The sequence below is a fragment of the Rousettus aegyptiacus genome, unplaced genomic scaffold, assembly GCF_014176215.1.
Source record: "Rousettus aegyptiacus isolate mRouAeg1 unplaced genomic scaffold, mRouAeg1.p scaffold_m13_p_5, whole genome shotgun sequence".
Lineage (NCBI taxonomy): Eukaryota > Metazoa > Chordata > Mammalia > Chiroptera > Pteropodidae > Rousettus > Rousettus aegyptiacus.
In genome coordinates this window covers 81,889,988-81,906,100 of record NW_023416308.1, presented here as the reverse complement: position 1 = coordinate 81,906,100, position 16,113 = coordinate 81,889,988, and the positions used below count along the sequence as shown (strand labels likewise).

At 33.3% G+C, this 16,113-nt stretch overlaps 1 protein-coding gene across 9 annotated transcripts in view; it reads left to right on the top strand.

Annotated features, from left to right (window-relative positions):
* The window catches only part of STK33 (serine/threonine kinase 33), a 125,676-nt gene that overhangs the window by 61,873 nt on the left and 47,690 nt on the right, over positions 1-16,113 (top strand). For 8 of the 9 annotated variants that reach the window (XR_001597206.2, XR_001597205.2, XM_016147396.2 and 5 more), the window contains 2 exons: positions 11,802-12,175; positions 13,322-13,438. Coding sequence is in view for 7 of the 9 variants with exons in the window: in XM_016147396.2 (XP_016002882.2) it covers positions 11,966-12,175; positions 13,322-13,438 (327 nt within the window). In the remaining 2 variants the exon portion in view is untranslated. The remainder of the gene's footprint in view (positions 1-11,801; positions 12,176-13,321; positions 13,439-16,113) is intronic. The other variant, XM_016147398.2, reaches the window with a different exon arrangement.

Here is a 16,113-nt window from a genome sequence, read left to right as displayed (position 1 = left end):
CAGTCTTTTCTTTCATCTTTGACAGTTCTGTTTGGAAGTTCTTTATATTAGATTGAAACTGGCACGTACCCTCTCTTTGAATCACTGAGAAGACTAATTCCTTATGCCTAATCCTTTTAAGATCTGTGAAGGGAGCCCTCACATTCCCTTTGAGATATCCTTCCTCCATATGACCTCCTCCTTTCTTTAACAACCTGCCTACACATCTGCCTAAGTAATTCATAATTCTTGCTCTTCCCCACAAAGTGAACACTCAGAAATTTTCAGTGAGTGTCTGTCATGTATAAAGATGGGTCTGTGGTGGTATAAAGGTCCCTAGCTTCAGGTTGTTTATAATGTTCAGGAAGAAAAGAACACTACATAACAACAGGAAAGAATCAGAGAGAGGGTCTCCAGTTTTATCTAGTCTCTTTAAGCCAGACTTTCTTAGTGAAATCTCTGTTCTTACCTTAAACTGTCGGTATGGGGACATTTAAGACTGTCTCTCCAGATTATAGCTTAATCGGTGAGGAATATTATGCAAATTAATACAGAAAAAGACTAACAGCATTTATCAACTATTAAACATTTTTCTTAAAAAAATCTACAAAATAACATTAATTTTAAATATAGTGTAAATCCTTTTGTAAGACAACACAGATTCATTTCTCTTATCATGCCCTTAATGGAAATAGGAACAAGTGCTGGTCTTTTTAAAACAGAGCACTATGATCTAAAGACTTGTTTGGCCTCCCTTTAGGCTCTGTAAGCATGTTATGAAAACAAGTAGTGAAAAGTGAATATACAGTCATTCAGCTTGGTGTATATAGCGTCAGACAATCCATAGGTTTTTTTCTTTACTTGAATGGCACACATTTTTGACTGAATTGACTGACTGTTTAGGTTTCTGTAGACATAGTCTTAGCAAAGAAAACTAAAAAATTGCTTTTGGGGGAGAAAATTATAGCTAGTTATATCTCATAAAACCATTCTTTTGTTCATTTTCTTGAGAAAATTGTTGTAAGTGTATCTTCTTGGGCCAATATGTAAGAGATATTTTAATGCTTAAATAAAAGCTCAGACAGTTTTTGCATCAGCGTTGTTACATTGCTTTGCCTTAGTTCTGAAAATAAAATGAAAACCTTTAGCAAAAGGGAAACTCACATATTAGTTAAATACTGACATGATTTGAACTTATTTTATTTGTTTACATTATGTCTAATACCTATGTTGTCCAGACTTTGAAGACACAAAGAAACACTATTACATTAGAAACTTCTTTGATTTTCTGGTATATCTTTCTATATCTAAAGTCCTGTTTAAACATAATTCCATGATTCTATAGAAGAGCTATTCATTTTTGTGTTTACATAAAGATATGTTAGGTTTGCAATACTTGATTAATTTTATGCCTCTAAAATATGAATGGCATTATATGGCCTGCTAGATAGTAGATTTATTTTAGTAACAAATCTTTCATATCAATTCATAAATTAGAAAGAAAGAAATGTGAGTAAACATTTGTTCTATTTGGGTTTTTAAGCTAAAATAATTAGAATTCAGCCAGCCAAAAAGAAATTATATTTGAAATCTAATTCTTGTCAAGAAATTTTGCATGCAGCTATTCAACCTATTCATTTAGAATTGCTGTGGTAAGAATGTAGAACATTACTTTGGCAAATGTAATGGTTAGGTTAGAGAGCAGAAATAAAACTCCTTAGAGAGTGTAGTACGAACTCCTATGCATCTAGGGCAATGGATAAATCAGAAACTGGAGCAAGAAACTACTCAGAAGTCTATGTGAGTGTCAGTGATATTATAATATTTATTGAGAAATTGATGAAAAAAATTAAAGGAAATGCTTTCTGAACAGAGCTAAGAAAAAGATAACTGTTTTCATTCTGCAAAAAAAAAAAATCCATCTTGAAAATGGGAAATTTAATATTTAAAGATCCTGTTGCTTTTAGGAGTACTGTTTATAATGAACTTGGCTACACTTTAAATAAACCTTTACATTGTGAACACTTCCTTCAGTTTCTTATAAAACATACTATAAAATCAATATTCTTAATGCCTGTGTAAAATGATGCCTTACAAATCTGATATGGGACTTTTCTATACCTGCAGAGAGAAAGCACTATTTTTCCTAAACAGAAAGGTTGTTATTTGCAGATCTACTCCACTGCTCTGAGTCACTGATGGCTGCAGGCTTTATATTTAACCTGAAATGCAAAACATTTTTCTTCCAAGACCTGAAGTTAAATCATTTTGCAAAGTATATACAGAAATGGTCTAAGTTTTCTTTGTCTTGCTACATATACTTCAAAAATAAAGCCAAGATTTTGTAAGGGTGTGTGTGTGTGTGTGTGTGTGTGTGTGTGTGTGTGTTTAAGGGCATCAGTTGTATTCTTTTTTCTTTCTACCTGTCTGTGGGCAGGAGGGGGGAAGGCGTTTTTTTATATACCTTTTCCAGTGCTCACTATTATGAGTTTTAATCATAGCAGGAGGATTTTTTTCATACCACATTGATAAAAGGTCATATTTATTGGGCTGACTTGTCCATTATTTCTATCTAATAATCTTAGAATTTGCTCTACACATTACCTGGGGCAAATAAAAGTTAAGAATTTAGGTTTTTTGCATCTATTCACAAATGAGATTAGCCTGTTAAAAACTCATTCTCCCTTTTTTTTGAGAACACTGCCATGGTCAGGTTTTGGTTATTCCAACTGAATGAAATGAACTAGATGGCTTTTCATTGCTCTGAAACAGTTTATATAGGAATCATCTGTTCCCTAAAAGTAGGAAAGAACTCTAGTAGAGAACTCCTAAGGGAAATGATAAGTGCAATGAATAAAAATACAGCAAGGAAAGGGGCAGAGTGAATGGGCCTCTTGTTTCAGATGAGGTGGCCGGAAAAAGTCTCTAAAACGAGCAGAATCCACCATGAAGCAAGGCAGCGAGCCATGCTAGGCAGAGGAAGCACAGGGACCAAAGCCATGAAAAGGGAGTATGTCGAAGAACAGCGAGGAAGCTAGTGTATGTGGAGCAAGGGATAAAATGGTAAGGTATGAAATCTGGAAGGTAGTGGAGGGTTAGTTTATTTGGGGCTTTATAGACAAAATTCAAAAAACTTACGTTTCTTTGTCATTTCTGTTATCTTAAACTCTGATCCTTAATTGTGTTTTTTTTATTTGACTGTTATTGTAGCATTTTAAAATATTTTTCTGTTTTTTAATAAAGGTTTAAGAGTATAAATTTTCTTTTAAGTACGGGGTTGCTTGCATTCTGTAAGGTTCATAACCATAAATCACATGGCCATCCCTAAGGTACAAGGGAGGCTAGGAAATAGATTCTAATGAGCACATTGCTGCCCCAGTCAAAAATCAGGATTCTGTTAATAAGGAATGATGGGAGAATAATATTGGATAAACTACTAGCAATATCATAAAATCCTATGGGCCAAGGAGATTTTCCTATAGATTCCCATGCTATACAGGTTGTTACCAAGAATCGTGAAATTGAAAAACACCCAGTTTATTTTATGAAACTAACCATAATCTTTTTATCAATACCTGACAAAGAGAGCTGAAAAAAAATTATAGACCAGTTTAATTTATGAATATAACTATGAAAACTCAAAATACAAACACATCAATTTTTCAACACATTGAAAGAATCATTCATCATGATCATGTAGGGTTTATTCATACTCTAATGCAAGAATACTTTACTATTAGGAAAGCTTTTGATACAATATAACTAAAACTAGAAAGGTATTTCTTTCATGAAATAAAGACATCTAAATTCCTATTCTGGTTAAGTTTTTTCTAGTTTTAAGGACAAAAGGATAATCCCAAGAGGCTCCAGAACCAACAGATGCCAGCTTCAGATCACATCAGAGCACCCCCAACCAGCTCCACAGATTACACACCTGGAGGGCAGACTTGGATGGCACCAGAGCCCCTCACTAAAGTGACTCACACTCTGTGGCATCAGGTCCCACTGAGCTCACCCATGGTAATCACTGCCAGCTCTCACAGCCAGTCAGCCTGAGGGTTAACTTCCACCCCCTGACATACCAACAGACATTGAGGCTTTACTACAACAGGGGGCACACACAACCCACATAGGGGACATTCTTGGAGCACCTGCCTCAGGTGACCAAGGAGAGTGTGCCACTGGGCCCTGCAAGACACCTTCTACATAAGGCCAGTCTTTCAAGACCAGTAGATGTAGCAGATCTACCTAATACATAGAAACAAACAAAGGAAAGCAGCTAAAATGAGAAGTTAAAGAATATGTCCCAAATGAAAGAATGAGACAAAACTCCAGAAAAAGAGCTTAACAAAATGAAGAAAAGCATCTACTAGATACATAGTTCAAAACACTGATTGTAAGGATGCTCAGTTGACTTAGGAGAAGACTAGATGAACTCAATGAGAATTTCAACAAAGAGAATTTCAATAAAAAAAAAAAGCCCCATCAGAATAGAAAATACAGTAACTGAAATGAAGAATATTTTAGAGGGAGTCAATATCAGATTATTTGAAGCAGAGTATTGAATTAGTGATCTGGAAGACAAGGCAGTGGGAAACACCCAAATGGATCAGAAAAAAGAATTTAAAAAGTGAGGATAATTTGGGGTACCTCTGTGACAATATCAAGCATACCAATATTTGCATCATATGGGGTACCAGAAGGAGAAGAGAGATCAAGGGATTGAAAATGTATAGGAAGAAACAGTGATGGAAAAACCTCATTAACTTGGTGAAGGAAATAGACTACAGCCTTAGGAAGCATACAGAGTCCAACCAAGGAGAACCCAAGGAGGCCCACACCAAGACACATTTAATTAAAACACCAAAGGTTAAAGACAAAGAAACTTAAAAGCAGTCAGAGAAAAAGCAATTAGTTACATACTAAAGAGCTCCCATATGACTATCAGCTGATTTCTCAACAGAAGCTTTACAAACCAGAAAAGATTGGCATAAAATATTCAAAATAAGGAAAGGGGAAAACCTACAATTAAGATCGATCTACTCAGCATGGCTATCATTTAGAATGAAAAGAGAGTTTCCAGACAAGAAAAAGGTAAAGGAGGTCATCACCACCAAACCAATATTACAAGAAATGTTAAAGGGACTTCTTTAACCCATTTTTCATTTGCCCCGAGAATACTCACTGGCAGCACTTGCAGCTGCAGCATTTACCCCGAGATAACTCGCAGATTACAGTCCTAACCTTACCCCCAAAGTTTGCCATGAAATATCTCACTTTTATTATTATTATTGCATTGCTCTAGTATATCAATAGTCTTTGGAAACAAATTACATCATTCTATTTATAGCATTCTATTTTTAGTAGTGGTATTTCCTCTTACAAAATATAGTAATTCTCGATTGCTGAAAATCAAATCCTAGAAAACGTAGCATTCCCATGCATGATGTTAACATCATTCTTGAACATTTGTTAGCTGAAGATTTATTTGATGAATCCAATTTATGTATACATTTCTGTTACATTAGAATTAGAGACAAGTTCTGTTTAGAAATAATGCCAAGGACATTATTTTTTTCACATTGAAAATCAGATTTGCTTCAGCCTCAAAGAGCATGTTTATGTAAAAGTAAATTAATGCTGGCAGTGAGCTGCTCTTTTTTTTCTAAATGGGAACTAAAAATAAAAATATGAATAAGAAAATATAGGAAAGAAAAATTCTCACTGACAAAGGCAAAAGCAGTGAATCAACCCACTTTAAAAGTAGTACAAAAGTTAGAAGACAAAAGTAGGAAGATCATATGTTTTTATAACAATAAATTAAGGGATACACACAAAGTAAAAAATAAATACAAAAACATAAACCTGAGGCTAAGTAAAAATCATAGTGATTTTAGAATATGTTTGAATATAACAAACCATCAACTTAGTTTTATAGACTTCTATAAACATAGTTTGGTATGCATGAATCACGTGGTAACCACAAACCAAAATTTATAAGAGATATACAAGAAATAAAGAGAAAGGCATCCAAATATAACACTATAGAAACTTATCAAGAGAAGACAGCAAGAGAATTAAGGAACAGAGAATAACTACAAAAACAATCAGAAAACTTCATACCTAGCAAAAATTACTTTAAATGTAAATGGTCTAAATGCTCCATTTACATTTTTTAATCTCTTAGCAAAAAGAGATGTGAAAAAACAGGACCTGTACATATGCAGCCTACAATAGACCCACTTCAGATGGAAAGACACACACAGACTGGAAGTAAAAGAATGGAAAAAGAGATATCATGCAAATGGAAATGAGAAAAAAAAAAGACTTGCAACCAAGGGCTATAACAAGAGACAAAAAAGGGCTTTTTCGTAGTAAAAAGGGATCAATCCAACAAGAAGGTATAACTCTTGTAAACATATATGCACCCAGTAGAGGAGTACCTAAATATGTAAAGCAGTTATTGATGGACATAAAGGGAGAGATCAACAGTAAGACATAATAGTAGGAGCTTTAACACCCCATTGACATCAATGGATAGGGCAGAAAGTCAACAAGGAAACAGCGGCTTTAAATGACACATTAGACCAGATGGCCTTACTTGATATTTTAGGATGTTTCACCTAAAAGCAGCAGAATATACTTTCTTTTCAAGTGAACACGGAACATTTTCCAGGATAGACCACATATTAGGCCATAAAAAAAGTCTCAATAAATTTAAGAAGATTGAAATCATATCAAGTATTTTCTCCAGTCACAATGAGATGAAACTTAAAATCAATTACAAGAAGAAAACTGTAAACACACAAACACATGGAGACTAAATAACATGTTACTAAACATTGAATGAGTTAATCATGAGATCAAGGAAGAAATTAAAAGATACCTTGAGACAAATGAAAATGAAAACATAATAACCCCAAATCCATGGGACACAGCCAAAACAGGGAAATTTCATAGCAGTAGAGACATACCTCAAGAACGAGAAAAATAATAATCTAACTTTACACCTAAAGGAACTAGGAAAAGCAGAACAAACAAAGCCTGAAGTGAGTAGAAGAAAGGAAATAAAGATCGGAGTAGAAATAAGTGAAATAGGGTCTAAAAATACAATATAAAAGGTTAATGAAACCAAGAGCTGATTCTTTGAAAAAATAAACAAAATTGATAAACCTTTAGCCAAACGCAGTAAGAAAAAAAGAACACCCAAATATAAAATCAGAAATGAAAGAGAAGTGACAACCAATACCACAGAAATGTAAAGGATTATAATAAAATAGTATGAACAATTATATCCCAACAAATTGGAAGAAATGGATAAATTTCTAGGAACATACAAGCTTCTAAAACTGAATCAGGAAGAATCAGAAAATATGAACAGCCTAGTAACTTCTAGTGAAATCAAATCAATAACAACAACAACAACAACAACAACAACATCAACAACAAACTAACAAAGTAAAGTCTGGATCAGATGGCTTCACAGCTGAATTTTACCAAACATTCAAAACAGTTAACACCTGTCCTCAAACTACTCCAAGAAAAACTGAGGAAGAGGGAAGGCTCCCAAATTCATTTTATGAGGCCAGCATTACCCTGATACCAAAACCAGACAAAGACACTACAAAACGAGAATTATAGGCCAATATCCCTGATGAACATAAGTGCAAAATTCTCAATAAAATATTAACAAACTGAATTCTACAATACATTAAAAAAAGATTGTATACCATATTCAAGTTGGATTTATTCCTGGAATGCAAAGTTGCTTCAATATCTGCAAACCAATTAGCATGATACACCATATAAACAAAATAAAGGATAAAAATCATATGATTGTATTAATAGATACAGAATAAAATTTGACAAAATTCAACATCCATTTATGATAAAAACTCTCAGCAAAGTGAGGATAGAGGCGTTACACCTCAACATAATAAAGGCCATATATGACAAGCCCACAGCTTCCATCACACTCAGTGGTGAAAAGCTGAAAGCTTTTTATTTATGATCAGGAACAAGACGAGGATATTCACTTTCACTACTTTCATTCAGCATAATATCGGAGGTCCTTGCTGCAGCAATCAGACAAGAAAAACAAATGAAAGGCATCCAGGTTGGAAAGGAAGAAGTGAAACTGTCATTATTTGCAAATGACATAGTACTATATATAGAGAACTACTATGTATAGAGAACCATTAAAAAATACTAGAACAAATAAATGAATCCAGTAAAGTAGCAGGATTCAAAATTAATATTCAGAAGTTGTTTGCATTTCCATGCACTGATGAGCTGCCAGAAATAAAAATTCAGAAAATAATCCCATTTACAATTGCATCAAAAAGAAAAAATATACCTAGGAATAAATTTAACTAAGGAAGTAAAAGACCTATACTTGGAAAACTCTAAGACATTGAGGAAAGAAATTAAAGATTCAGATAAATGGAAGGCTATACTGTGCTCATGGATAGGAAGAATTAACATCATTAAAATGTCCATACTATCCAAGGCAATCTTCAGATTCACTGCAATCCATATCAAAATACCAACACAGTTTTCATAGAACTAGAATAATCCAAAATTTTATATGAAACCACAGAAGACCCTGAATAGCCAAAGCAATCTTGAGAAAGAAGAATAAAGTTGGAGATATCAGGCTACTAATAGCATGGTGCTGGCATAAAAACAGACACATAGATCAATGGAACAGAATATAGTCTAAAAATAACCCTATGTAAATATGGTCAATCTATAACAAAAGAGGCAAGAATATACAATGGAGTAAAGACAGTTTATTCATTAGTAGTGTTGGGAAGACTGGATAGATACATGCAAAATATGAAACTAGACTATCTGAAAATATAAAATTCCTAGAAGAAAACATAGGCAGTAAACTGTGGCATTGCTGTGAGCAATATTTTTTGGATATGTCTCCCCAGGCAAGGGAAATAAAAGAAAAAACAAATGGGACTGACTACATTAAACTAAAAAGTTTTTGCACAGTGAAGGATCCATCAACAAAACAAAAAGACAACCTACTGAATGGTAGAAGATATTCTCCAACGATACATCCAAAATGGGGCTAATATCCAATCCAAAGTATGTAAGGAACTCATACAACTTAACAGTCCCCTCCCCCCAAAAAATCTGATCAAAAAATGGGCAGAAGATTTGAATAGATATTTCTCCAAAGAGGGCAGACAGATGACCAATGTACAAATGAAAAGGTGCTCAACATAACTAATCATCAGAGAAATAGAAATCAAAACCACAATGAGATATCATCTCACACTTGTGAGAATGGCTATTATTAATAAATCAACAAACAACAAGTGTGGGTAGGATGTGGAGAAAAGGTAAGACTCATGCATTGTTGCTGGGATTGTAAATTTGTGCAGCCTTTAAGGAAAAAAGTATGGAGCGTCTTCAAAAAATTAAAAATAGGACTACCATAATGGCCTGGCAATCCTATTTCTGAGTATTTATCAAAAGAAATCCAAAACACAAATTCTAAAAGATAGATGCCTATGGCCTTTGCAGCATTATTTACAATAGCCAAGATATAGAAGCAACTTATGTGTCCATTGATAGATGAATGGATAAAGTAGATGTGGTTCATATATTCAATGGAATATTACTCAGCCATAAAAAAGTATGAAATCTTGCCATTTGTAACAGTATGGATGGACCTAGAGGGTATTATGTTAAGTGAAATAAGACAGAGAAAGACAAATACCATACAATTTCACCTATATGTAGACTCTAAAAAACAAAATAATTAACAAAACAGAAACAAACTCATAGATACAGAGAATTCATGGTCCCCAGGTAGGTGGTGGCTTGGGGTATGGTTGAAAAAAGTAAAAGTGATTAAGAAGTGCAGATTGCCAGTTATTAAAATAGTCGCTGGGATGTTAAGTACAGCATAGGGAATATAATCAATAATATTGTAATAACTATGTGTGATATTATATGGGTACTAGTCTTATATGGGTACACATACACATCAGGTGTATAAATGTCTAATCATTACGGTATATACCTGAAACTAATATAATATTGTATGTCAACTGTAATTGAAAACTACATTAAGGTAAATAAAATAATAAAAGCTTTGTCAAATGTAAAGTGCTGTCTAAATGTGAATTACAATTTTGATTTCATGCTCTTTGGAATAAATTTCATCTTTAAATTATAAGCTACCATTGTGAAATACCAATAGCTTTGATAAACACTCATCTTCACAATTTCCAACCAGTTTTCCAAGGTGGCATAATAAATAATGTGTTTTTTTTTTTTTGCCCACGACTGCAGTTTCATTTTCTGCATCTTGATAGTACTATATTTAGAAAAAAATATTTTATTTCTGATTGACACACACACACACACAAAAGAATGAAAAGTTGTCTAAAAAGTACCCTCTATATAAGTAGAGGGTAAAAAGAATGCACTGATGCCAGTAAACACACACACACACCCTCTTACAAATGCTTGACGTTGTTTTTCAACAAAATCTGTGACTACAAAATATTCTTTAAAATAATATCTGAAATAGTATGGCACAAAGCCATAATAACGTGCCCCCAGTTACTTCTGGAAGTTTCTCAGGGTATTCTCTTATGTGTACTGCAGAACCCATTCCTCCCTCCTGCCTCAGCTCAGATCTTTCCAACTTGCCACTATCCAGCTGCCAGTAACTACAGTTAGGCAGCCTGCTAGGCACACCTGTTCTACACTCAGGAAGAATAGCACCCATTTCATATTTTCACTCTTCAAGTATAAAAATGAGGATATTTCTAATATCGCCTTTGAATTTTTATAATTAGATAGCATTATAGTCAAATCTACTTCTTTGTGAGATGTGTGTAATATGAATTTTCTCTAATTATAAATAGTGCAAGCTTTAAATTTTGAAATCACAGTAATGTATCTTTTACACCAGTATTTTGAAGGCCTTTTTTTTTTTTAACACAACCCACATTAAAAAATACATTTTAAACCATGCTGAGCAAAATAAGCCAGACAGAAAAAGTTGAAAATCACACGATATCACTTATATGCGGTGTATAAACCTAAAAGCAACAAATGAACAGACAAACAAACAGACTCATGGACATAAACTATAGACTAGTGGTTACCAGAAGAGAGGGAGTTAGGGAGAAGAGGGTAGGTAGATGGTTAAAGGGGGTCAAATTTAGGGGGGTACGGGGAGGATGAAGTGGGTAAAGGGGGTCAAATATATCGTAGCAGAAGGAAACTGGACTTTGGGTGGTATACACACAGCAGAATATACAGATGTCAAATTATAATGTACACCTGAAAAATATATAATTGTATTAACCAATGTTACCCCAATAAACCTAATAAAAAAAAGAAATACATTTTATACTATGACCAAGTACACACATACACATGCATACATGTACAACATTTTATACATATATATTTATATAATTAAAGTTTCACAGAACATACCAAGGATCCATGCAAAATACCAATATTATCTGTTCTATTTCATTTAAAAATTTAATATCAACCAACTAAATTGATTTCCTTAGACTATGCTTTTCAGCAGTGTCATAATTCTGAACATAGGGTGATTCTTTTGATTGTTAAGTAAATAAAATTTCTGAAGTTCAGGAATTCAATTTTGAAAGATGAAAATCCAATGGCTTTTAGAAATATATCCTAATTTTATTGTAAATGTTAATTTTTCATGTATGGGCAGGATGGTTTTGGTGCTAGTTGCTAGTTTTTCTCTCATTTCTAGAAGAGTGATAGGATAAGAATTTTCTAAATAGTGATTTCTTTTCTTTCTGCAGCTTTCGTGTGAATATAAGTCTAGTGCATCATTAACCTAAGGACCTCACCATTTGGAAGTTACAGATTTTGCCATCGGCTTACCTTATCCTTTTTGGTCTGCTCCTTTTCCTCAAACAGTGGAAATAGCTTTCTTTCAAGTTGCTTCTGTCGCAGAGTTAAGCAAATGGCTGATAGTGGCTTTGGTAAAAAATCCCCCAAGTGCTCCCACTGTTCTCAGAAAGAAGTACTTTGTATATGTTCCTGTAAATCAAGGCGTTCTCCAATATCAGTGGTGGAAATGTCACCGACATCAAGCATTTCTAGTTCAGTTTCCATTTCGTCGGAGAGAAAGAAAGAACAAGGCAGTAAAGCTAACACCTCTGAAAAAGATTCGGTAAATATAAAAAAAAATTCTGCTTTTCAACACAAGTTGAAATTCCATTCCCTAATCCCATCCCTGGCTTTATCCATATATCTCATGGGCCCTTGTCAACTAATTCATTGCCTTCTTAACTGTGAAAGGAACCGCTTTCTTAAGTAAGAGGTGAGCAAAGTTAGTAATATCTTTTACAACATTTCCAACATTCCCCAAATTAATGATTTCCCAGGATTGTGAATAATTCGGAATGTTGTTCTAGCTTCTTTTTGAAAATGGCTTATACAGAAATGGATTTGTTTTCAAGTCGAATTAAATATATGAATTTGAGGGCATTTTTTTCAACTGATGCAGAATGAGATATATGGTTGTGGTTAAATATAGGGTGGTTATTATTTAAGACAATTTCCGGTTATGTAGGTGGAATATCAAATATACTCTGTAAAATCAGTTCACATTAGTTACAATCTATGACTACCCAATTGGACTGGTGTGGGTATATCCCCCTTCATACAGAAGAGGCAGTGTGGAAAGTTGCACTCGATATAGCACAGCTTTGGAGACAGAGCAGTAAGTTTTAAAAAAGTTAGGTTCTCAGCCCTCACAGCTGTATCTTTTTCAAATTTTCATCCTAAACTTTTTTTCTGATTTGTATTACAGTATGGTTATTGCCATATAGGCGTCTCTGAGTGCATCATTACTGAGTGAGTTGTTGCTATACTATGTTGTTTTCATTGGAAGCGTATTTCGTGAATGTCTGGCCAATAATTTTTTATGTATAACCTATTTGAGGTGATATGTTTTGAACAAGGATGATTGAGAAAGCTGTGAAGTTGCCCTCTCTTGATTTTAAAGAATCACTGAGTAAGTTCTGATTTATCTGCTATACAGGTTATCAGGTACACTTGCCTGAATTTAGGAGATTAGAATGAGTGACTTCTTAAGGTCTCTTTTAGCCTAATGAAATAGGGCTTAGAATTTGAAATCAAATCAAATAGGGCTTAGAATTTGAAAAAGACAGTGAATTCTTTTTTATGCAATAAATATCATGGTATACAGTAAAGATTTATCAGATTATCTAAATTAGGGTTTTGCTTTGTTAACAAGTGCGTTATAGCTTAACGTTACTTTTTTTTTTTTTTTTTAATTCCTTTCTGGTCTAAGCCCTCCTCAAGAACCTCAAATGTAGAGAGAAAAGCATCTCAACAACAGTGGGGTCGGAGCAACTTTACAGAAGGAAAAGTTCCTCATATAAGGATGGACAATGGAGCTGCTATTCAGGTATATAGAAAGCAAAGTGAAGCTACTAGGAACTTTTAGGTTTCTTCTAAGTCAATGGCGCATGTCAAAAATGATTTAAAAATAAGTCTCTAAGGAAAGGAAGGAAAGAAAAGAGGAAATTTATCATTCAAGGATGTCAAAGTCTTTACTACAGAAAATGCAGACTAATTTTTTTTTGCGTGTGTGTGCTGTTCATAGAGGACCAAATGGACTTTAATTAAAATGGCTAACAATTTTATTAGATAAAATAAGAATATTTTGGTCTTCGGGTCTTGCCTGTTGCAATCGTAGAGTCTTTGTGTAGACCTCCTGAAGGTGCAGAGAAAGACCAAATGATTTGAGATGGTTTGGCTGTTCACTTCCTTGATAACTAGTAGAGAGGCTAGAATTTCTCTTTTGGACCCCTCTATTTTTTTGGCTGTTCACTTCCTTGATAACTAGTAGAGAGGCTAGAATTTCTCTTTTGGACCCCTCTATTTTTTGTATGTAATAATTAGAATCCTAAGAATAATATTGGCATTAGTCTTCTTAGGATTCTAATTATTACATACAAATATGAATTAAATATTAGTATCATTTTAGAAATTAAATGTGTTCTTTAACATTAGTTTAAAGGAGCTGCAACAATAACAACTGCAAGAAGAAAATTGTATTTTCTTAACTTTAAAAAATTGTTTTAAGAAATATTTGGCAATTTACTTCAAGTGATCAGAAAAACTTCCTGAGAAATCCTGACTTGAAAAGTTTAAATCTCCCCCTTTAAATATAAGGCCTGTATTTTTTAAAAATCTATACATTTGCTAAATTTTAAATTTACTCATAAGAGCTTTTATCGAAATGTGTTTGTTGTGAAAAATTAGGAAAATATAGATAGAAAAGTGAAGAAAACAAAAATCATGAGCCAGATTTAACCAGTTTTAACATTCATTACCTTTACTTCATTTTAATGCATGTCTAAATCATTCTACTTTTTCAGTTTTTTTTTCTGTTTTTAAATTAAAAAATATTCTAAATATATATATTTCAAGAAATAACCTAACTGGTATAGTTGAAGTTTCTCTTCCTCCATTTAATGGACTGGCTCAATTTAAAGATTTTAAACATTTCAGAAGAGTATATAAAAAAAGGAAGTTATGATCATTCAAAATTTTACTCAATAATGACTACTCAATATTTAGATGAGTATCTTTCCAGATATCTATCTAAGCACCCCCACATACACACATTTTTAACATTTTCATGATGGGATCGTACCATGCATGCTTTCACACTCTGCACTATATCATGGACTTCTTTTATGTCCATGGAATGATCAGAAAAATAAAAATAGATCTATATTACTATTTTAATAGCATCCTCTTAATACAAACGAGAAGTCATTTTCTCATTTTCATCTCTATGTAATGATGTCAAAGCAGTTAGTTGAAGCAAAAAATTAGTTTGTAAAACACTTGGGCAATTACCCATTTCTCAATATTAAAATACTGGGTCCGACTTACGGTTCTCGATGTGTAGTGAGAAAGTGAGAGTTTAGTTTTTAAAAGTAATGAAAAATTGGGGAATTGGTTATGAAGTTGATATTGTTCTGTGGGAAAATGACATTTAAATTGAGATTTAATTTTACAAAGTAGAAATACTAGAAATTAATAATGTAGGTATTGAGATAACTGGACATAGCCTTATTTGTGTTTTATAGGCATGTGAGTTTTTTTTATACACAGACATTGTACATACATAGAAGATTTGGACAAATATACATCAAGTTGTGAATAGTGGTTAACCATGAGATGGGACTGGGGTCTTTAATTTTAGTTTTTAATTTTCTTCCTTTTGCTTATCTTCATCTTCTAACTTTTTAAAAAGGTGCATATATAATGTTTTTATCAAAAGAAAATAAGAGACATATTTTAATTTTAGAAGGATCAGAAGTTGGTAGGTCTTCTGGCTTAGCCCGTATTGCTACATGCAAAATAATCATGAATTAAACTGTGATAAATTAAAAAATAAATTCATATTTAATTCATTCTACATAATGTGTAGTTCAGAGTTGCATATAAAGATAGTAAAAATAAATGTTTTTTCTTATTTTAATTATCTTAGTTTTCTGACGTTAAGCTCCCTATTAAGTGGTAGGGGGAAGAGGGAGGAGCCAAAATAATTATAAGTCATTTGAAGACAATCATTGGGCAGGATGTGCCCTGTGTGAGTCTAGGAGTCTCCCTTTGCAATATTCAAGACCATGAATCTGGAGCTCCTCCTCCAGGGCTCAACTCCACATACTCAGTCTGTCATTTTTCTTAAATATGTGTATATATAGTAGGTTCCTGACTGGCTGGCTTGCCGACTGGATTTATTGACTGATTCATTCATTTATCAATTCACTCATTCATTCCACATTTGCACTGCTGTCCTTCTGGAATACCTTCCTTGCCTTGCTTGGATTACAGGGAAAAAAATCTCTATTTTTTTTGCCTTTGTTCCTCTACAAGCTAGTCTCAGAAACCACTTCTTTCATAATGTTTTCCCTTATTCTCCCAGTGATTTAGTTCTGGTTTCTGGCTCCAGTGTCATTTTGTACTTTATTTTTAACTTAAAATTTTATGATTTAAGCAATAATCTTATCTCTTGAGTAGATTAAAAATTCTGAGTAAACAGGAATTATGTTTTACTCATCT